Below are 23250 nucleotides of genomic sequence, written 5' to 3'. Positions count from 1 at the left end.
GACGACATTCTTTTGTTCTTAATACGTCAGTTTTTTAGAATAAATGAATCTGGAGGGAAGAATTTCTTTTCATGAAAGAAAAGAGGAAGAATATTTTAATTGTAGGCATTCCACAAGAGAAGCATATATAATAAAGGTAGTCTGATCACATAATTTGGGGTGGATATGCATGGGGAGATGGATGAGGATGCATGTTAACAGATGTTTGGTTGTTGCACATTGGGAACTTTGTTGGGGTGCATTAGAAAACAGTAGGAAGCTGACCGTTGGTATCATCTTGCTCTCCATGGCAGAATCTGCATAAAAACTCACCTTTGTATATCCTGTTAACTATCCCTTAAGCTGCACTTGTGTTAATTAATTTTCTCTGAAGTATATTCTAGATTTCTAACATGCTTCGTTAAAAATTATTATGCATTTAACCTTTAAATATATGCCTGAATTTTTCCAAACTATTTTTTAATATTTGGTATAGAAGCTAATTCCTCATTTAACCTTTAGTTTATTTGCCTAGGTTGGACTATCTCAAGATGCCCAGGATCAAATGAGAAAGATGCTTTGCCAAAAAGAGTCTAATTATATCCGTCTTAAGAGGGCTAAAATGGACAAGTCTATGTTTGTGAAGATAAAGACACTAGGAATAGGAGCATTTGGTGAAGTCTGTCTAGCAAGAAAAGTAGATACTAAGGCTTTGTACGCAACAAAAACTCTTCGAAAGAAAGATGTTCTGCTTCGAAATCAAGTCGCTCATGTTAAAGCTGAGAGAGATATCCTGGCCGAAGCTGACAATGAATGGGTAGTTCGTCTATATTATTCATTCCAAGATAAGGACAATTTATACTTTGTAATGGACTATATTCCTGGGGGTGATATGATGAGCCTATTAATTAGAATGGGCATCTTTCCAGAAAATCTGGCACGATTCTACATAGCAGAACTTACCTGTGCCGTTGAAAGTGTTCATAAAATGGGTTTTATTCATAGAGATATTAAACCTGATAATATTTTGATTGATCGTGATGGTCATATTAAATTGACTGACTTCGGCCTCTGCACTGGCTTCAGATGGACACATGATTCTAAGTACTATCAGAGTGGTGAGTAAAACCATAAAATTTGTACATATTAATATGACTTGTAAATGTAATAAGATATAAGGTATTCTCACTGGATGGAAGCCATAAGTCCTGGTTTCAGTCTTGACTATTGGATAAATGTGAGTGAATCCTTTAGACACCAAGACTTATAAAATGAAAGAATGTGTTAGATTATTTCTAAATATCATTATTTAGAAATAAATAATGAGAAAAATCCCAAGCAGGTTCCATGCTCAGTGGGACCTCACAATTGAGCCGAAATCAAGAGTCAGACACTTAACCAACTGAGCCACCCGGGCGTCCCCCAAAATTTTTAAATGAAGCCCCATACCCACCATTCAGCTTAAAAACTAGATTGTCAGTGCTTCTGAAGCCCTTAAACGATTGCTTCGCCTTTTTCTTCCACAGAAGTAACCATTATTTCAGAACTTTGTAATCACATTTCTTTACTTTTCTCTATACTTTTCCCAATGTTTATAACCCTAAACAATGTTATTTTATTTTGCCTACTCTTGAACGTTATTTCAATGTAATCATTCTATATGTATTCTTCTATGTTCACTTCTTTTATGTATTTGAGGTTGATCTGTGTTATTGCATATGACATGTATTTTCACTACTATTTAGGATTCCGTGGTATGACTATTATACGACTTATTTAACCTTAAACACTCTATGTACATGATTTTGTTCAATCTCACATCACTGTGAGGCAGGATAAAGAAACTGAGGCTTAGTTAGATGAAGCAATTTGCCCAAGGTCAGACAGAAAAGAAGTGTAGGGGGCTAGGCTTTGAACCCAGGTTTGTCTGATTACAGGGCCCATGTTATTTCTACTACACCACACTGCTCACCAAGATCCCTTCAAAGCGCTAATGGAAGTGTAAGTCGATCTAACAATTCTTGAATACTTATGGCCAGGTTCTTTACATATATTCTAATTTAAGGGTCACAGCAATCTTCTCAGGTAAGTATTAGCCTCCTGTGTTTCTGTGAAGCCAAGTAGGTTGACAGTAAGTGGATAGAACTGAGACACTTGAACCTGTCTCCTCAGAGTCACCCTAAAAATTTGGGGTTCTTCTTAAAAATATGATTCGTGGGCTCTATTCCAGTCTTCTGATTTAAAATCTTCACTGGAGAGGAGAAATTGTACTTTAAAGTTTGCTTTTTATTTTTTTACTTTTTTGAGTAGGCTCCACGCCCAGTGTGGGGCTTGAATTCGTGACCCTGAGATCAAGAGTTGTATGCTCTACTGACTGAGCCAGCCAGGCACCCTGCCTAGATGATTATTACAGTCAGTTTAAATACGAGCTGTATTTTTCTAGGTGATTTCATCCAGTCATGGCTTTAAATGCCATTTCATTCCAGTGACTTCGAAATCTCTCTTTCTAGAAGTTGCCCCTCCCGTTCACGTGTGTGTCTAATAGGCCTTTTAAACTTCACATTGCCAATAAACAACTCTCAATTTCTCCCCCTCCAGTCGTCCCCATGTTAGTAAATTGCACTACCACCGCCCACTTAGTTATCCTTGATTCTTTTCTCCCCACACCGTCTACATCTAATCCATCAATAAATCCTGTTTATTCCACCTCTAAAAATACCCTTGATCTGTTCACTTTTCTACATCTCCACTGTTACTGTCAGGGTAGCCTCTGAACTGGTCACTCCTCATGCTTGTCCTCCCTACAGTTGGTGCTCTACATGGCAGTTAGTGTTTTCTTTTTGAAACATAAATCAGATCTTGTCGTTCTCTTCAAACTCTCTGGTATCTTCCCACTGCATTTGCAGTAAAAGGCAAACCACTTCTTTTGCTTATTAAACACCGGCTCTGACTCCTATTGTCCACCATTCTCTCCTAATTTACCAGCCCCACTGGTCTCTCTTGTTACTGTTGTTTCTCTGTGGAATGTCTTGCCCTGGTTTTCAAATGGTTGAGTCCCTCTGGTTTTTACAAATGTCACCTCAGTTCGTCTTCCTGAGCCACCTTAGTACATTTGTCATATTACCTCACGTTGATTCTTTGAATGGGATGCATCACTATTTTTATATATATATTTTTATCGATATATATATGTATATATATCGATATAAAATATATATCTGTTTGTTGTGTTTGTCCAATACAGAGAAGCTACCCGAAAGAAGATCCCTGTCTTATTTGTCGTTGTCATTTATTGAATGAACAAACACTGATCTCATTTGTTTGAAACTTTGTTCAGAATAGTAAGGGGAAGCAGTCTGCATAACAAATTCCTGATCCTACGAACTCATGACTTTAATTATCATCATTTGACATTGAGTAAATTACTGAAACTTACACTAATTTTTCTTAGAGTAACACTTGTCCTATTAGTATCTCGGAGCACAGGCTGTAGTTAGTAATAAACACCATCAGTGATATGGCATACATTGTGTCTTATTTTGTCTCAAGGGAAGAGTACTGTTAACTCTAAACCATGATGTCAAAAGATTAAACAGTCTTTAGGCTCAGTCTTGTTCTTGTTGCTTTTATTTATTTATTTATTATTTACGTACTTTCTACATAGGTGACCATCCACGGCAAGATAGTATGGATTTCAGTAATGAATGGGGTGACCCTTCTAACTGTCGATGTGGAGATAGATTGAAGCCATTGGAGCGGAGAGCTGCACGCCAACACCAGCGGTGTCTTGCACATTCGTTGGTTGGGACACCCAATTATATTGCACCTGAAGTGTTGTTACGAACAGGTAAAAACATTAGTTTTGTGATAATCTCAATAGGCCTTTAGACCAGCTGAAATTTACATTAATTAACATGTGGCTTATTTTTCAGGTTTATAATAAAAATATTAATTATACAGCATTTTGGTGATTTAATATTTTTATTGTATTCTGAGCACTTTTTAAAAAGTTTCTGAATAACTATAACTTTGGTATCTTATTTTAGGCTATACACAGTTATGTGATTGGTGGAGTGTTGGTGTAATTCTTTTTGAAATGTTGGTGGGTCAACCTCCTTTCTTGGCACAAACACCATTAGAAACACAAATGAAGGTAAGATATAGCATCTATACCAAAGACTTGTCAGAGTCCCTATATCATAGACTTTTAGCAATCCTTTATTTAGAACATCTTATTCTGGAATTTAAGAATGGATTTGTAAGGTGGGGCACGTGGGTGCTTAGTTGGTTGAGCATCTGACTCTTGATTTTGGCCCAGGTCATGATCCCAGGGTCATGAGATCGAGCCCTGCATCAGGCTCCGCACTGAGCATTGGAGCTTGCTTGAGATTCTTTCTCTCCCCTTCCCTCTCTCTTTCTCAAACAACAACAACAAAACCTGATTAAAAAAAAAAAAAAAAGAATGAACTTGTAAGGAGGCGCCTGGCTGGCTCAGTCAGTAGAGTGACTCTTGATCTTGGGGTCATGAGTTCGAGCCCCACCTTGGGGGTAGAGTTTACTTTAAAAAAAAAAAAAAAAAAGAATGAATTGGTAAGGTTAGAGGAAGTCACTGAAATTCCAGGAGTGAACTCTAGTGTCCGTCATCCCACTGTCATCACACTGTTAGATCCTCTGTCACTCATGTGCTTATATACTCATTCCATTCTCATGGAAGTCTTTAGTACTATGTGCAGATTTATTCTAATTTACTTTTTGTCACCTTCTGGCTCCTGGCTTTGTTTCCTTCCATGCATAGTCTACCCCCAAACAACAAACAAATATCTGTATCTCCACTTGAAATTACCTCTGGCATTTAAATGAGAAGCTGCCCACAATTTTGGTCATAAACAGTCCCATTAAAAACCCTTCAGTGGTTCCCATGTCCATGGATTAAAGTCCAAATTTATACTCCCTTCCCTGTTCATACCATTCCCTCTGTCTGGAATGTTCTTCTTTCTTTCTTTCTCATCTTCCACAACTCTTCCTACTTTCTTAAATCTGCTTAACTCCTGAACTAACTCATTCTTAATCATTCTTAAGATATCTCTTCTATGATGTTCCCCCTGAGTTGTAACTACTTCTTTCGTTGCATTTAATATATTTAAAACTTCTTGGGGTGCCTGGGTGGCTCAGTCAGTTAAGCGTCCGACTTGAGCTCAGGTCATGATCTCATGGTTTGTGAGTTTGAGCCCCAGGTCAGGCTCTGTGCTGACAGCTCATATTCTGTGTTTCTGTCTCTCTCTGCCCCTCCCCTGCTTGCTCTCTTTCTCTGTTTCTCTCTTTCTCTCAAATATAAATAAACATAAAAAAATTTTTTTTTAATATATTTAAAACTTCCTTTAAAATTTCTTTTAAGTATAGGTGTGTTGATAATGCATTCTCTTAGGTTTGGTTCAAATTAGTTTGTCTGAAAGTGTCTTTATTTCCTCTTCATTTTAATATATATGTATATGAAAGTATATGCATATATATATATAAATGTGTGTGTGTGTGTGCGCGCGTGTGTGCAGGGGCGTGTGAAAAACTGAATGCTTTCTCCTCAAAATCAAGAACATAGCAAAGATGTGTGTTTTTACCAGTCTTATTAGACATAGTTCTAGAAATCTTAGCCAGGGTAATACAACAACAAAAGAAATAAAAGGCATACAGATTAGAAAGAAATAAAAACTTAGCCTATTCAGAGATGACAACATAACTTTCTATATAGAAAATCCAGGGAATTTATGAAAAAACTCATAGAAATAATAAGTGAGTTTAGCAAGGTTGTAGACTTATAAGGGTAATACATAAAAATCTATTGTATTTCTATATTTAAGCAATAAATGACCAGAAACTGAAATTTAAAAGCAGTCCCATTCAGGGGTGCCTGGGTGGCTTGGTCAGTTAAGCATCTGACTTCAGCTGAAGTCATGATCTCATGGTTCATGGATTTGAGCCCTGTGTCGGGCTCTGTGCTGACAGTTCAGAGCCTGGAGCCTACTTCAGATTCTGTATCTCTCCCTCTCTCTCTGCCTCTTCCCTGCTTGTGCTTGCTCTCATTCTCCCCCCCCTCTCAAAAATAAATAAACATTAAAAAAATAAAAGCAGTACCATTCATAGAAGTTTCCTCCAATTGAAATATACAGGGGGGTGGCGCCTGGGTGGCTCAGTCAGTTAAGCGTCTGACTTCGGCTCAGGTCACGATTTCATGACTTGTAAGTTCAAGCCCCACATTGGGGCTCTGTGCTGACAGCTTGGATCCTGGAGCCTGCTTGGGGTTCTGTCTCTGTCTCTCTGCCCTTCCTCTACTCATACACTGTCTGTCTCTCTCAAATATAAATAAACATTAAAAAAAAGAAATATGCAGGTATAAATCTAATAAAACATGAACAAGATCTCTATGCCAAAAGCTACAAACTCTGATGAAAGAAATCAAGAAAGATCTTCATAAATGGAGACATGTACCATATCCCATGTCGATAGATTGGAGGACTCAACATAGCAAAGCTATCACTTATCTCCAAATTAATCTATAGATTTGATTCCATCCTAATTTTTGTAGGTACAGATGAGCCAATTCTAAAATGTATATGGGTAGGGCGCCTGGGTGGCTCAGTTGGTTAAGCATCTGTCTCTTGGTTTCGGCTCAGGTCATGATCTCATGGTTTGTGACTTCGAGCACTGCATTGGCCTCTGCACTGGTGGTATGGAGCCTGCTTGGGATTTTCTGTCTCCCTGTCTCTACCACTCCCCTGCTTGCTCGCATGCACATGTGTGCACGCTCTCACTATAAACAAACAAACAAACATACATTTAAAAGTAAATAAGTAAAATGTATATGGGTGAACAGAGGAACTAGAATAATGAAAACAATGTTTTAAAAGAAGAACAGAGTTAGAGGAATCAACCACTTTTAAGAATTACTATGAAGTTACAGTAATCTAGACGGGGTGATATTGGTAAAAGGACACAAACATAGATCAATGGAACAAGATACAGAATAGAGAAATAGAACCACACAAATATGTCCATTTGATCTTTGACAAAGGTGCAAATGGAGAAAGAATAGTATTTCAACAAATGTAGGATAATTGGTCGGCCATATTCAGAAAGTACTGAAACTTAATGTAAACTTCATCCCTACACAAAGATTAACTCAAAATGGTTCATCGATCCAGAGATAAAATATAAATACTATACTACTATAATACTTTTATAATACTATAAAATCTTTATGGCCTAGGGTTAGGGGAAGAGTTCTTAGAAATGATACCAAAATCATGATCTATAAAAGAAAAAGTTGAGAAACTGGAATTCATCAAAACTTAACACTTTCAGTATACAAAAGACACAGTTAAGACAATGAAGACAAGATTCAGCTTGGGGGGAGACATTTGCAGACACATTTCCCACAAAGGGCTTGTATCTAGACCATAAAAAGAACTTTCAAAACTCAATAGTAAAAAATATTTCTTGATTACCTACTACCTTTCTTCCGTTCTTCCCTCTCTTCCCTTCCTCCCTCCCTCTCTCCCTCATTCTGGTTTATTCAAAGTCAGAATAAATATTTATTGAACATCTATTAACGATGTGCCAGGCAACTTGCCAAGCACTAAGAAATACAAAGACAAAACATGATCTATAGCCTTATGGAATTTTATCTGTGGTAGAAGGACATAGACAGAACAGGTCCCACGAAGTCTGTACTATGATACCAGTAAACACATGGAACGGGACAGCGCAATGGAAATTGTCATTTCTGCCATAGGTAGAAGAGCTTAACAGGGGAGCTAAAACTTACAGTGAGTCTTAAAATATGAGTATAAGTTGCCTGGGGGGAGGGAATGGGAGGAAAGGTTATTTCCCATCAGCGATTCATTCATTATTAAAGGTAAGGAAGGCAGAATACTGTGCAATTTATTTTTAAAGATAAAAATAGGTAAGGCTTTGGTATAAAACTTGGAGGACATTTTTTTCTTATTTACCTCTTCCCTCCTAATTTCTAAAAAATCCTCTTTAAAGGTTATCAACTGGCAAACATCTCTTCACATTCCACCTCAAGCTAAACTGAGTCCTGAAGCCTCTGATCTTATTATTAAACTTTGCCGAGGACCAGAAGATCGCTTAGGCAAGAATGGAGCTGATGAAATAAAAGCTCATCCATTTTTTAAAACAATTGATTTCTCCAGTGACCTGAGACAGCAATCTGCTTCATACATTCCTAAAATCACACACCCAACAGATACATCAAATTTTGATCCTGTTGATCCTGATAAGTTATGGAGTGATGATAATGAGGAAGAAAATGTAAACGACACTCTCAACGGATGGTATAAAAATGGAAAGCACCCTGAACATGCTTTCTACGAATTTACCTTTCGGAGGTTTTTTGATGACAATGGCTACCCATATAATTATCCAAAGCCTATTGAATATGAATATATTAATTCACAAGGCTCAGAGCAACAGTCAGATGAAGATGATCAACACACAGGCTCAGAGATCAAAAATCGTGATCTAGTGTATGTTTAACACACTAGGAAATGTAATGAGGATTTGCAAAAAGACCTGAAACGCAGAGTTTTTTGAGGCTCCGAGAGTAAAATTATGCAAATGTGACAGAGCTATGTATGAGTGCTCTGTGTACAATATTTTATGTTCCTAAATTATGGAAAATCTTTTTTAAATGTTAATTTATTCCAGCCTTTTTAATCAGTAATTTAGAAAAAAAAATTGTTATAAAGAAAATAAATTATGAACTGAATATTATAGTCAGTTCTTGGTACTTAAAGTACTTAAAAATAAAAAAAAAAATAGTGCTTTGTTTAAAAGGAGAAACCTGGTATCTATTTGTACATACACTAAATAATTTTAAAAGACAAGAATATTTGAAATTTTTTTGAAAGACAGTTTTATCTTGCTTTAACCAAATATGAAATGTACCCCACATTTACAGATTTTTTTTTTTTTTTTTTTTTTTACCCTGTATCCTGGTTTTTGGTACAAAATAAGCTATAGAAATTAAGCCATTATGGTGATGAGTGTTCTTAGGCTAATCTGATAATTTACATCTTGTAATTAAGAAATACAGGGTTGAAACAGTATGCTCATCAGAAGAAAAAATACTGCATTTTCTCTTTCTTATTTTTCCCCTCTGTGGGATATTTACTCTTCTAGCATTTATTTCTCAAGAATGACTGACTTTAAAAGAAGCAAAGCACTACCATTTTTCTTTCTATACTGGTATTTTTAATGCTGCTTCTAGTTTTAAAAGGGAAAAAAGATGCCATAAGTCAAAATTTACAATACCGGATGCTAAGATCTTTCATATTTTTACTTCGAATTTTTTTTTTAAGTTTCGACCATCCTAAGCAGAAAGATTATTTTCAGTTTCATAAGAAACTTTAAGTAGAAAAATTATTTGTGGGTATTCACTAGAAAAGTACTTTTTCTGCATAGTGACAGTTTTGATTATGTCATCAGTAATGTTACATGTTTCCTCTTTCAGAACAGTGCTGTATATACAAGTTGTTATTGGCAAAGGAAATCTGGCTATTTGGCAGTATTTTACCTATGGGCAGAAAAAATTATTTAACTCTTAAGGTGTCTGTTAGTAATTAGAAAAAGTTATATAGTGGTCTTAGTAGAAAATTCAAATCCTCCTGACTTAATTTAAGGTTAAATAATACGTTTTTCAGCATGCCTATTATATATACATATATATGTATATATAATGTTTAGGTTTTAAGGAACACTTGTGGTTTCATACCAAAATACATTTAGCTTATTTTTTAGGAAGGGGAAAAGGGCTCTATTCTGACATTAGTAAAATTTGTATTTTAGTTCCTTTCCTTTAAGCTCCTCTGATAGGGAATTGTTTTATCAAAATTGTGTATGTGTAGATAAGAAGAGGCATAATTTTAGTGATTTTCAAACTAATGGAAACAAGCTAGTGGAAATCCTATATGTAAGTGAAAGTAAAGGCAAAGCTGTTCCAGTTGAATTGGGGAGGGCAGAGAAGATTCATTAGTTCACTCTTGCACCTTTCCATAGGTGGCTGTCTCAGAGCTCAGCTTGTAAACCACTGCATACCCCACTGTGTGTAGTGGTGGGTCTTTGGGGTTCGTTGGGTTTTTTGAGAGTCTGATGAAAGTTGCGGACTCTTTTCCCAGAAAATTGCACGTTAACACACACACATATGATGCTGCGTGCAGTCTTAGGGATTCTGGACGTGTTGAAAACTGTCACAAACTTGGTTAAGGACCTCTGTCCTGTAAGAACACTGATACGCTAAACTCAGAACTTTGCTTTAAATTTACTGGTTAGTACTCAGATTAGCACATCTTGTATAAACACTGATAATTTGTGATGGAAAAATTCTGTACATGTGATAACGTATCCCCAGGAATGCCTTTCTCGCGCTGGTACGGCACTAAGGCATTTTAAACATACACTTGAGGGCATTGAAATACATGTTTGGCTTGTTACAGGCTTGATACGGAAATATTTCTGAAGGACTTGGAATCATTAGAGAATTGTAAGAAAAGGCACTATCCTGAGTTGGCAGTCTTCACTTCATGGAACATTTGATTAGTCGTATAAAATCCTATGCAAAACAAAATAGTTCAAGAATTTTTAGCTCACTACTCAAATTTTAAGATATCCTTCTGGCTCTTTGGCTTTTCTCAGTCAGATTTATTGAAATTTCCACTTGGTTGTTTTACTTCTGGATTGTGGTACAATGCCGTAAGAACCAACTTTGTTACCTTCATGTTCTAGGAAAACTAAGGTGCTGTCTCCTCCCCATTTCTCCCCACAAAATCTGTGTTGACACTACAAATCGTGTGTTCTTTTAAAATTTCCTCTGACGATACGAGCTTTCTGTGTTTATCTAAAGCAAGCCTTTAGTGTCTGCAGTTCTAACGGTTTGGATATACTTATTAGCTCTCCTATTCCCAAACTATATCTGGTTCTTCTAGCATAGAATCTGGTGCTTCCTGACCAAAAATAGGAGAACAACATAAAAAATCTATATGCTTTCAATTGAAATAGAGTGAAAACATTGGTTATACATGTTTTCTTCTTAAAATCATTTTCCCACTCATTTGAAAACTTGCTGTCTTTCTTATACTTACCCCCTTTTTATGTATATTAATAGTATTTATAAAATGTGTTCTATAATTATGTAACTGTAGATACTATTATGTATTGTCCAGTGACATCCTAAGGCAGGCCCTATTGCTGTATCTTTTCTACCTTATTTGTAATAGGAACCATAGAATGTATGACTAAGAAGTCACTTTGAGATTGACTTTTTAAAAAAGTTATTACCTTCTGCTGTTGCAAAGTGCAAAACTGTGAGTGGAAATGTTTTATTCTGACTTAATAATATGTTAGAAATTAGAGAATACAGTGGGAGGATTTTTAGATATTGCTGCTGCTGTTACCTAAGGTACTTTAGAAATTTTTTCTTTAATATACAAAAAATAAACAAAAATCCCTTTGGTATTTAAAGTGAAACATTTATTTAGCCTGTTTGTTTTAATCTAAAGCAAAAAGTAATTTGAGTCAACATATTGGTATGTTTGTAAAGCGCCTTAATATATCCCTTTGTGGAAGGCACTATACCACAGTTTACTTTTATATTGTATTGTGTATATAAGTATTTTGTATTAAAATTGAATCAATACAGTACTACAGTTTTATAAAATAATGCTTTGTTAGGAAAAGGAATTACAGCTTTGCAATATAACTAAATTGTTTTGCATACTTCTGAATGTAATAGATATGAATAATCAGCCTGTGTTTTTAATGACTGTATTTGTATTTTCCCAATCATTTTCTCTAGTGTAACATTTGCTGGGATAATAATAAAAAAAGAATTCAGATCTTTCAATTATGTGTGGAAAGCTGATTTTTAAGCCATCTATGTAGTTTGATTTGAATCGTTATTAGAGAAAATTTGTGATTAAAACTTTGATGTTTTGGAGTTAAAATATATATAATGATAATACCTAGTTAGGTTAAGGCAAACTGAGTAAAGTAACCCGTAAAATGTTTTCATTTTGCCCAACATAAGTACAATATATATTTCGTGTTGAAGGCTTCCTTTAGATCAGCACAGATTTAAACTTTTCTAATTATTAAACTCCTCATTTAGTATCATTTGAGTCCACTTAAAAAGTTTTTAAATATGTAGTTGACAAATGTCTTTTCCTTTATTTGCAGTCCTTTATCACATGATTGCCTACCAGAGAAAATACATATATTGATATTATAATTCTAATACATATATTGATATTATGTATAAATCAACTTTCTACAGATGAACACATTTTTAGTTTTATTTATCCTTTTTCAAGCATTACCATCACTCTTAGTGTCCTTTATCCTCATGTTTGCACTTCTTTATAAAATTGTATTTGGTCTACATGAGGCTGTTGTATAGTTGATGTAAGTTGCATTATTCCTATGATTCATTATACTACATTGTAGACCCTTGTTTGGTATGCTTGTGACTGTACTTTGTTATGCCAAAGCCAAACACACAAAAATCGTATCTGTTTATGTGTGTGAAGGGTAGAGAAGAGATATCAAATTTATGTCTGAAATATACGCAGTTATTGTTCTCTTTAATACCTAATCTCTCCTTCTTCCTACTTAGAAGATCCAGAGATCTGAAACATACTGCTGGATTCAGAATCTGGGTGGAACTTTGAGTTGTTTCCCCTGGAGAGGGGTTAAATTTTTCTGTATTGGAAAAAGGGGTTCTCATGAGTACTTAGCTCTCACAGTGGTTGACTCATGACACATGCCGCTCTCGTTCCCCCACATCCATTCTGTCATTCTGTCTTTTACGGATAGAGCCCCCATCCCTGTCCAATTTTGACTGTCCTAAGCGACCACATGTTTTTCATATTCCCTTGTAATTAGGTGTGGCCATGTGATTGGCCCTTGGGATATGAGCGTATGTGATACTTAAAGTTCATACACTTAAAGTTGATACTGCTTGCCCTCCACTTGCTTTTCCCCTTTTCCCACAGTATGGAACAGGGACGGACTGGTGACTGTTGATCGTGAGAGCTAGGAAAACACCCTGGTGGTGGATCAACAAAATGAATAGAACCTGGTTACCTGAGAGACTGTGTGATGTGGGGCTGTATGTCCATCCTGGACTGAGATGTTAGAGAAAAGGAATGACCAAGTAAGCTCCCACTGGATTGACTTTATCTCATATAATTACTTTAAACTCGGAGGAAAATCCAAAAACATCCGCCTAAAGATACTGAGTGGAACCAAGAGCAGGCAGATTCTGGATCGAAGACAACCCTTGGCAGAGAGGAGTGGCACTCGAGGGGTATCTAATTTTCAAGATACATTGCTTGAGAAAGGCCCAAATCTCTAGCTGAATCATTAGCCACACATCTGTGAGGAAGAATCCAAGAACAAAAGGACTAAACTGGTATTTGAGGTGCTGCCCAACAGAAAGTGGATCAAATCTAATTGCCTGCTTAACAACCACCACCCAAACAAACACCACCTCCAGAGATACATCACAGATTTGAAACAGGGGATATATAACACAACATATCCAATATCCAGGATACACTTCAAAATTACCTGACCTACAAAGAAATACAAAAAATATGACCTAGTCTCAAAAGAAAACAAACAGTGGAGGTCAACTCTAAGATCCTATTCTAACGTCTGGAAGTGGCAAAGACAGTACAATGGCTCTTGTAACTATGCACAATGATCTAAAGAAAAGTACTCTCGTAACAAATATAAAGATAGGAAATCCCAACAAGAAAATGGAAGCTATAAAATAACCAAAAGAGGGGCGCCTGAGTGGCTCAGTTGGTTAGGTGTCCGACTTTGGCTCAGGTCATGATCTCAGTTTGTGGATTCAGGCCCCACATCAGGCTCTGTGCTGACAGCTCAGAGCATGGAGCCTGCTTCGGATTCTGTGTCTTTCTCTCTCTCTGCCCCTCCCCCACTTGTGCTCGGTCTCTCTCTCAAAAATAAATATTAAAAAAAAATAACAAAAAGAGACTGTCCTTTGATTGAAGACATAAACTGGCAGAATATGAGAAAGCGCATGAGAGGGCCAATAAATTGCATTATTTCATTGCATGTATGATAAAAAGACGTCTGGAAGGTAATTAATGAATTGGATATCATTGATTGTCTCTGGGGATGGGACCTGGATTTCTAGGGTGGCAAGAATAGGAGGAAGACTTCTCATTATATAATCTTTTGTATTATTTTTGAGTTTTAACCATATAAATACGAAGACATAAAGTGGAAATAAAAAGTCTAAGTTCAAGTAAGGGACCTGGGCATAGACAAAGGAAGATTCACTTTCACCGAAATGAGAGGCAAAAAACAAAGGGCAGTGTGAAGTAGAGACATGTGTAAATTGGAGGGTAAAAGTACTGGAATTGGGTTTAGCTGCATATAAAATGCAAACGATCACTGCTTAGAAATACAACATCCGAGCTGGCAGTCCACACTTCGTGTGTCCAGTTCTGCCACCTCCATCATAGGGCTTCTATCCTAAAGGTTACTTAGCTGCTTATATATACTGTCTCCCATCTTTCCCCTGTTCTAATCTGATAAAAAGAGGGGATGGTGACAGGGAATAAGGGGGGGTTTCAGGGCCCCTCCCTTTAAGGTGCCTTCCTCCAAGTTGTACATAACACTTGTACTGGCCAGAAGTTAGATCTGTGGCCACACCTAGCTGCGTAAGAGTCTGGAAATGTGGTTCTTATTCCAGATGGCCCAATTTCGTCAAGTTGGTTCTGTTACTAAGTAAGGAAATTGAGTATTTGGTGGCTGGATGGCATTCTCTGCCTCAGGGAGCAAGTTGAGGGAATTTTGACCTAATAGCTTCTATCTTCTCTGAGGGTGGAGACGTAGTGATTTCCTGAGATGACAGAAATGGGTAGGTAGCTGGCTTGAGGAAAGTGGTGAAAGTTTGAAATAACTAATGTCAAGAGTAACAGAGAGAATGGAGGGGAAACATGAAGAAAAATATGCTTCAGGTGGGTTGGAAGTTACAAAGTTGTGCATCAATCTTCATGGTGGTGTGATTTTTTTTTCCCCCCTGTAGTATTCAGCAGTCTGGGAGTAGCAGGACTGTGATGGAAGGGTGTATATAATAAAGTGGGTTTTTTTTTTTTAATGTTTTTAAGTTTATTTTTTTATTTTTGAGAGAGAGAGAGAGCACAAGCAGGGGAGGGGCAGAGAGAGGAAGAGACAGAATCCCAAGCAGTCTCTGCACCATCAGTGCAGAGCCCGATGCGGGGCCTGAACCCACGAACTGTGAGATCATGACCTGGGCCGAGATCAAGAGTCGGATGCTTAACCGACTGCACCACCCAGGCACCCCTATAATAAAATTAATGAACAACACTGGGGATCTGCCCCAGTTGGTTACTGCAAATATTTTAACAGAATATAGAAATTCAGTATTACTCATGGGTAGAATTTTCTCTGGGGGCCTGGGTGGCCCAGTTGGTTGAGCATCTGACTTCAGCTCAGGTCACCATCTCATGGTTTGTGGGTTCAAGTCCTGCCTCGGGGTCTGAGCTGACATCTCAGAGCCTTGAGCCTGCTTTGGATTCTGTGTCTCCCTCCCCACCCCCCCCCCCCCCTCTCTCTCTCTGCCCATCCCCTGCTTTTATGCTCTGTCAAAAATAAACATTAAAAAAAAAAAAAAGAATGTTCTCATATATATATATATACTCTGTATGTTAAGAGATGGCTCAAATTTTTGAAGTATGCGAAAAAGGACTGCCAGATGCAATTGACCAGGTGAGTACAATTAATAAAGTGGTCTGAAAAGTCCTTTTAGATTTCTCTGATGAAATGGAAATTGTTTTAAATTTAAATTTAAGAAATAAAATAAGTAATAAAAATTTAAATTAAAAAATGATTTAATGTATTTATTTCTTCTAGAACTTTCTCTCTGTGCAATTCCACATGTCACCACACCTCTTGCAAGTCTCCCAATCTTCTTCTTCCCCTCCAAACTTTCCTACTCACAGCTGCCAAATTAATCTCCCTATTTGCTATATAACTTATGCCTTCATTTGAAAACTTGCATGGCTCCATTTTTCCTATTGAATATTTATTATTATTATATGAGTGATAATAATAAATAATTTTCTGAGTCCCAGTTTGGACACAATCACTTTAGAAGGCTGGTGGTTGTAGGAGCCACCCTTGTAAAAGAAGAAATGTCTAGTGTAGTCATGACTGTGGAACACACATTCTCTTTTTCTTCTTCAGAGCACACTGCAGAGTTGCACAGTCCCATCCCTTTGAAGTCAGGCTTGGTCACATGACTTGCTCTGGCCAATGAGATGTGGGCAGAAGTAGCAGGTGTCCTATCCAGACAAGTTGTGCAGATTATCTCATTTTTCCCCCCTACTGCCAAGGGTCCCAGTGCCTGCATCCACTCTGCTATGAACATAGTAAATGAGAAAAAAAAATCGTGTTAAAAGGAGCACAAGTTTATAGCCCCTTTGGTAAACTCAGAGTTCTATTATAACTCCAGGGAAACTTCAGGGGCACCTGGGTGGCTCAGTCGGTTAAGCATCTTACTTCGACTCAGGTCATGATCTCACGGCTTGTGAGTTCGAGCCCCATGTCGGGCTCTCTGCTGACAGCTCGGAGCCTGGGGCCTACTTCGGATTCTGTCTCTGTCTCTCTGCCCCTCCTCTGCTCACACACCTGTCTTTCTCTCAAATATAAATAAACATTTAAAAAGATTTTAAATTAAAAAAAATAATAACTCCAGGGAAACTTCAGAATTATTAATCTAGCCACATTCAGTGTCATCTGTTCTCAAATTGTTTTCTCCAAGCTATAACTAACTCCTCTTGTTGATTTCTCAATATAATTTTTGAGCCAGTTAATTTTTTTGACATTTTGCTGCCTGAAGGAGAATGAGTCCTCAAAGGACGGTGCTTCCAAGCACATTTTTTTTTTTTTTTTTACTTTCAGATTCTCCAGCCTTTTGGATCATCTAGATAGCCCAAAAAGCCAGTTTATCCTGGAATGAAACACTTTTTTTGGTATAAGGGAAAATGTTTCTACTACCATTTAAAAGAACAAATCCTGTCGTTTGAAACCTCTGATTTAGCGGCTACTACAGCTTAGCCTTGTCTTCCCTAACTAGTACAACTAGTGAAGAAACGGAACTAGTGAATGTAAGCCACTCTGGAGGTTTATTTATTTATTTTTTTACTTTAAAAATCAACTGAGGCGCCTGGGTAGCTCGGTTGATTAAGCGTCTGACCTTGGCTCAGGTCATGATCTCATGGTTTGTTGAGTTTAAGCCCCATGTCAGGTTCTGCGCTGGCAATGTGGAGCCTGCTTCAGATTCTCTGTTTTCCTCTCTCTCTGCCCCTCCCCTGCTTGCACTCTCTCTTTCTCTCTCAAAAAAAAAAAAAATAAAATAAAATAAACATTAAAAAAAAAAAACTTCATTGAGGTATGATTTATGCACAATAAAATGCATCCATTTTGGGGTGCTTGACTGGCTCAGTCGTTGGGGCATACACTGATCCCAGGGGATCTTCCTGGGCATGGAGCTTACTTAAAAAATAAAATAAAGCACATCCATTTTGTGTGTATTCTTTGATGAAGTTTAATAAATATATACATCTGTGTAACCAATACCCTAACATTTTCATCACCTCAAAACATTTCCTTATGCCTCCATGAAGTCTAATCCTTTTCCATCCCTCCTCCCAGCCTCAGGCAAACACTGATCAGCTTTTTATTACTATAGATTAGTCTTGCCTGTTCTAGAATTTCATATAAACAGAATCATATAATATGTATTCATTTTGTTTTGAGTTTTTTTTTTAATTTTTTTTAATGTTTATTTATTTTGGAGACAGAGAGAGAGCAGAAGTGGGGCACAGAGAGAGGGAGACACAGAATGGGAAGCAGGCTCTGGGCTCTGAGCTGTCATCACAGAGACCGACGCAGGGCTCGAGCTCACTAACTGTGAGATCATGACCTGAGCCGAAGTGGGACGCTCAACGGACTGAGCCACCCAGGCGCCCCTGTTTTGAGAAGTTTTCAAAGTATAAATGGGCTTTCTAACTCACCATACATTTGCATACATAAAAGATGAAGGTTGATTCATCCTAACTAGGGTAATTAATATGTACCTCCCCTAATTGTTTTTTTTTTTTTTTTTTTTTTAAGATATACTAGTTATAGTTTCCGGTGCTTCATTACAATGGAGTTCCTAGCCACCATAGCAAAACTATTATTTTCTACTTAGGTAAGACTTTAAGCTCTAGTTTTTTTGTTTTGTTTTGTTTTGATCCATCAATGCCTACAACACTGTCAATAGCATTGTAGTTGCTCAATAAGTATTTGTGGACTAAATGGACATATTTTCCTTGAATTGCCTTTATATAAATCTGTGTTAAATTGCTGCGATGATTTAAGATTAGAATTTTAATTCCCATGCACTCCTACAGGAAAACGTTATCTAGGGCCTCATTCCACCTTAGGTGGAGGGAGAAAATGGTGATTAAGACTGGACGAAGCATGGCCAATAGCACTGTCGAGTACGTATCTATAAATTGTGAAACATCATAGTATTGTGTGTTGTCTGGTTGTATTAAAACGATGACCAAAAAAAAAAAATTGTTTTTCAAGAAAATAAAATTCCACTAGCAGCACGTCCGAATATCTTTCTTTACCGATTCCCTATTTTATTCATCTTATGCCGTGACAGGCGCCTCAAGTGGAATTCTGCGTATTTGGTTCTAAAACTGGCTTTGTCATAAACAAATCATTTGGCCCTTGACACTCACCTGTAAAATGACACTCTGACTTCCTATCCTCGGAGGAGTGTGGAGAAAACCAAATGGGAGGAAAAAGGAGGAAGAACTTCGAAAAAAATACCGAGGTAGGATACGTGCTCCGGTTACAACCTTTCCAACCCTCACTTCCCTCAACCCTGACGGCCTCCACGAGGCGGCGCTCACTGCGCAGGCGCGCCCCCGCCTGCCCCGCCCAGGCCCCGGCCGGCGACCGGCGCCCGGCGCGCGCACGCTGCCCGGCGTCCTCGCTCCCGGGGCGTCGCCCCGCGTGCGCCGGAGTTGACGAGGCCACCCCCAGCACCGGAAGTGACCCTGGCGGGTTTGCCTTCAAATTCTCGGCGAGGTGAAGCAGCGCCGGGGCTTGTGACGGTTGAACCCAGCAGTGCTGGGTCCGTGAACGGGGCAGAGGGGTTGGGACTGGGCTGGGCCCTGCTTCCTTGCCGCCTCGAGCCACGCACGGCCCTTCCCCTCCGCCTGGCGGTGGGCGGTTTCCCGAGGAGCCTCGGCAGGCACAGGTGAGTGTTCCCTCTCCCGGTGCCCTGGGATCCCCGACTCCCGTGGCCAGCTCGGCGAGGGATTAGGGGCGGACAATGGGAGCCCTCTGCGCATCCCGCTGTGAGAGCCTGCCCTTGCCTGCACCGAGGTCTTTCTTAGGTCCTTGATGTTGTCGCTGACACCTGTGGCTCAGGTGACGGTTCCCCTGCCTCAGGAATCCTGTCCAGCCGAGGAGTTTGGGGGGCTCTTGGCGATCCCATTTCTAGGCCGGTGTCATTAGAGACGTCTCTCGCCGGAAAAACACGTCTTTCTTTATTTCTTCGCTTTTTTGAGCGGATTTCTCCTGAATCCATCCACGCCCCCGTCCCCAAACCCTCACCCCTGAAAAACCTCGAAAGCCTTGACATTGGGATGCAGCTTCTTTTCTTACATTTTATTGGGTTGGTGTGATAGCGTTGAGGATATTCTTTCTTATTTATTCTGGAGCCAGGCGTGCTCTGGGAGGCTTTTGGCCCTTTTTGTTTAGAGTCGGAACTTTAGAAAATGTATCCCTCTAAACATCGTTTCATATGGCATATTCTACGGTGACGGAATTAGAGATAAACGTGGACCCTTAAGTGCCTTACAGTGAATAGTCTCAGCCCTTATTTAATAAAAAATAACTTTTTCTTTTAACTGCCAAGTGCCATTTTTATATCAGTTACTAAATTCCAGCAGCACAATGTTGCATCTTTCTCTCTTCAAAGCATTCACTTATGTGTTGCTCTTTGAAATCAGACCTTTGGTTACTGCTGGAAACATTCCTACTGTTTTAGAATGTGTGCGATAGATGTTTGCCACAATGATAGAACACCCCGGTGGCAAGAAAGATTCTTGTAAAGTTCAGAGGCCTAAATGTCTCATTGTGCAGCCCTATTGTCTTTTCCAAAGGAGATGATATCTGTAATCAGTAAATTCTCACACAGAAATAGTGGCAGAACTCTTTATTTTGTATTGCTATTAACTTGTGGTCTGTATCATGCCTTAAAAAAAAAAAAAGGAGGGGGGGAGTGCTGATCAATTTCCAACATTCCTAGACTGCGGAAAGCTATGCACAGCTCTTCCATGGCATTGGTTATTGGAGAATCTTTTACATTTTACAGATTCAACAGTAGGCATATTATACAACAAATTCTGCGTAATATTTTGATACCGGTGTCACCGTTCTGACAAATACTAAGAATTAGAGAATTTTGTAGAATTTACTGTACTAACATTGTTGAATTTCCCTTTACAACAGTGGTTTGGGTTCTTTTTAGCTACTGACTGGTTAAAAAGATAGTGTATCAAATCAATATGGTCAGTGTTGATAACATGCTAAATAGATTTTGCTTGTGGTGTTTATTGGCACAATTTGAATATAGCTTTTAAATTACATTTTAATTGTTATATTCACTGATTTATTTTTGTTTTATTCAGCGGAAACTGAGAGAAAGTTTACCAAATATATATATATGTGTATTATTTTTTCCTGAGCAGTTTTTTTTTCTTTTGGCACTCTTTTGATAACTTTCTCATGCTTCTTGAGCATTAATCATATGATGATTATAAAGGTAAGAAAAATGCATGCCATGCTGTAATTGGTCATGGGTCACTCATTTATTGTATTTTTTCATAATCATTAGTGACTGACTGTAAATTAGCATTATGGTTGTTTTTATATCCCAGAGATGAACATTCTGAACGTTGCTTAATAGTGTGTTGTCACTTTTAGAGTTACACACACTTGATTTATTGAAATGCCTTCAAGAAAATGTATGATTGAGGTTCATTTGTTTTTATTTTAGGACATCAGTTTTACAGATAAATATTTTTAACATTGATGTTGATTTTTTAGCCTGAGCTTAATAATATGTTATGCTTGTTTCTTTTTCGTAACTAAAGAATAACACCTAGGATAGATCAAATGATGTCCCTTCTTCTAAACATCAAGGTTTTAAAAGTTTAATTCTTCTTTTTTTTAAGTTTATTTATTTTTGAGAGACAGAGCACAAGCGGGGGACAGGCAGAGAGAGAGCGGGAGAGAGAGAATCCCAGGCAGGCTCTGTGCTGTCAGTGCAGAGCCTGATGCAGGGCCTGAACCCACAAACCGTGAGATCATGGCCTGAGCTGAAAATAAGAGTTGGGCACTTAACTGACTGAGCCACCCAGGCGCCCAGGTTTAGTTCTTATTTTTGTCTTCTGTGCGATTCCTTGCAACGGGGTAGGTGCTCTGTAAATATTTCTTGAATGACTGACCTATGCACATTACAGTAAAAACTGCACTTATTAGTGGAGCCCAGTCTAACTCCTTAAAATTGAGTGGATATGGCCTCGTTTTTTTAGGTGTGGAGTAGGGAGGCCCCCATATTTGTTGTTTTGGAAGAGAGTAGGAATCTTAGAACTCAGATGTTTGCATCTGTTCCTATTCTTTGTGTGTGTGTGTGGATTATATTTTATTTTTTATTTTTTAAAATTTACATCCAAATTAATTAGCATATAACGCAACAGTGATTTCAGGAGTAGATTCCTTAGTGCCCCTGACCCATTTAGCCCATCCCCCCTCCCACAACCCCTCCTGTAACCCTCAGTTTGTTCTCCATATTTATGAGTCTCTTCTGTTTTGTCCCCCTCCCTGTTTTTATATTATTTTTGTTTCCCTTCCCTTATGTTCATCTGTTTTGTCTCTTAAAGTCCTCATATGAATGAAGTCATATGATTTTTGCCTTTCTCTGACTAATTTCACTTAGCATAATAGCCTCCAGTTCCATCCACGTAGTTGCAAATGGCAAGATTTCATTCTTTTTGATTGCCGAGTAATACTCCGTTGTATTTATATACCACATCTTCATTCATCCTTCGATGGACATTTGGGCTCTTTCCATACTTTGGTTATTGTTGATAGTGCTGCTATAAACATGGGGGTGCATGTGTCCCTTCGAAACAGCACACTTGTATCCCATGGATAAATGTCTAGTAGTGCAATTGCTGGGTCGTAGGGTAGTTCTATTTTTAAATTTTTGAGGAACCTCCATCCTGTTTTCCAGAGTGGCTGCACCAGCTTGCATTGCCACCAACAATGCAAAAGAGATCCTCTTTCTCCGCATCCTCGCCAACATCTGTTGTTGCCTGAGTTATTAATGTTAGCCATTCTGACAGGTGTAAGGTGGTATCTCATTGTGGTTTTGATTTGTATTTCCCTGATGATGAGTGATGTGGAGCATTTTTTCATGTGTCGGTTGGCCACCTGAATGTCTTCTTTGGTGAAGTGTCTATTCATGACTTTTGCCCATTTCTTTTTTTTTTTTTTTTAATTTTTTTTAATGTTTTATTTATTTCTGAGACAGAGAGGGACAGAGCATGAGCAGGGGAGGGGCAGAGAGAGAGGGAGACACAGAATCTGAAACAGGCTCCAGGCTCTGAGCTGTCAGCACAGAGCCTGATGCGGGGCTTGAACTCACAGACCACGAGATCATGACCTGAGCTGAAGTCGGACGCTCTACCGACTGAGCCACCCAGGTGCCCCTGCCCATTTCTTCACTGGATCTGTTGCCTATTCTTTTTCCGTCTCTTTGATCACTTCTTTCCCCTAATCCTGGAGGAGAAAACGATACTGTAAGTCTCTTTGTGGAGATACCACACCACAGCAAATATTAAGTTTGTTAGAAATTTTGCTGTAATATTTTTTATTATTTAAAAGTTTTGACTCTGGGGGCGCCTAGGTGACTCACTTGAGTGTCTGACTCTTGATCTTGGCTCAGATCATGATCTTACAGTTCATGGGTTCAAGCTCCAAGTCGAGCTCTGTGCCAACAGTGTGGAGCCTGCTTGACAAAATAAAGAAATAAACTTTAAAAATAAAATAAAGTAAAAATTTTGACTCTGT

At 38.3% G+C, this 23250-nt stretch overlaps 2 protein-coding genes and 1 long non-coding RNA gene across 6 annotated transcripts in view; 2 read left to right on the top strand and 1 right to left on the bottom strand.

The window, feature by feature from the left end:
- Window positions 1–11893, top strand: part of LATS1 (large tumor suppressor kinase 1) — a 53245-nt gene extending 41352 nt beyond the window's left edge. The window contains exons 5-8 of the mRNA XM_049653037.1: window positions 515–1097; window positions 3644–3826; window positions 4026–4132; window positions 8020–11893. Coding sequence (XP_049508994.1) covers window positions 515–1097; window positions 3644–3826; window positions 4026–4132; window positions 8020–8529 — 1383 coding nt within the window. The 3' untranslated portion in view covers window positions 8530–11893. The remainder of the gene's footprint in view (window positions 1–514; window positions 1098–3643; window positions 3827–4025; window positions 4133–8019) is intronic.
- A 4285-nt stretch (window positions 11894–16178) lies between these two features.
- LOC125938025 (uncharacterized) lies at window positions 16179–18932 on the bottom strand. Its single transcript, XR_007462580.1, has 2 exons — window positions 18843–18932; window positions 16179–16464 (listed from the first exon to the last, which is right to left on the bottom strand). It is a non-coding gene; the product is annotated as an uncharacterized LOC125938025 (long non-coding RNA).
- KATNA1 (katanin catalytic subunit A1) overlaps window positions 18856–23250 on the top strand; it is a 41875-nt gene continuing 37480 nt past the window's right edge. For 3 of the 4 annotated variants that reach the window (XM_049653045.1, XM_049653043.1, XM_049653047.1), the window contains exon 1: window positions 18856–18937. The gene's annotated coding sequence lies outside the window, so the exon portion shown is untranslated. Of the gene's footprint in view, window positions 18938–19079; window positions 19367–23250 lie in introns of those variants that run through there. The other variant, XM_049653046.1, reaches the window with a different exon arrangement.

The sequence above is a fragment of the Panthera uncia genome (genome assembly GCF_023721935.1).
Source record: "Panthera uncia isolate 11264 chromosome B2 unlocalized genomic scaffold, Puncia_PCG_1.0 HiC_scaffold_24, whole genome shotgun sequence".
Lineage (NCBI taxonomy): Eukaryota > Metazoa > Chordata > Mammalia > Carnivora > Felidae > Panthera > Panthera uncia.
Note: the sequence above shows the minus strand (reverse complement) of the source record. Positions and strands in the feature narration are given on the sequence as shown.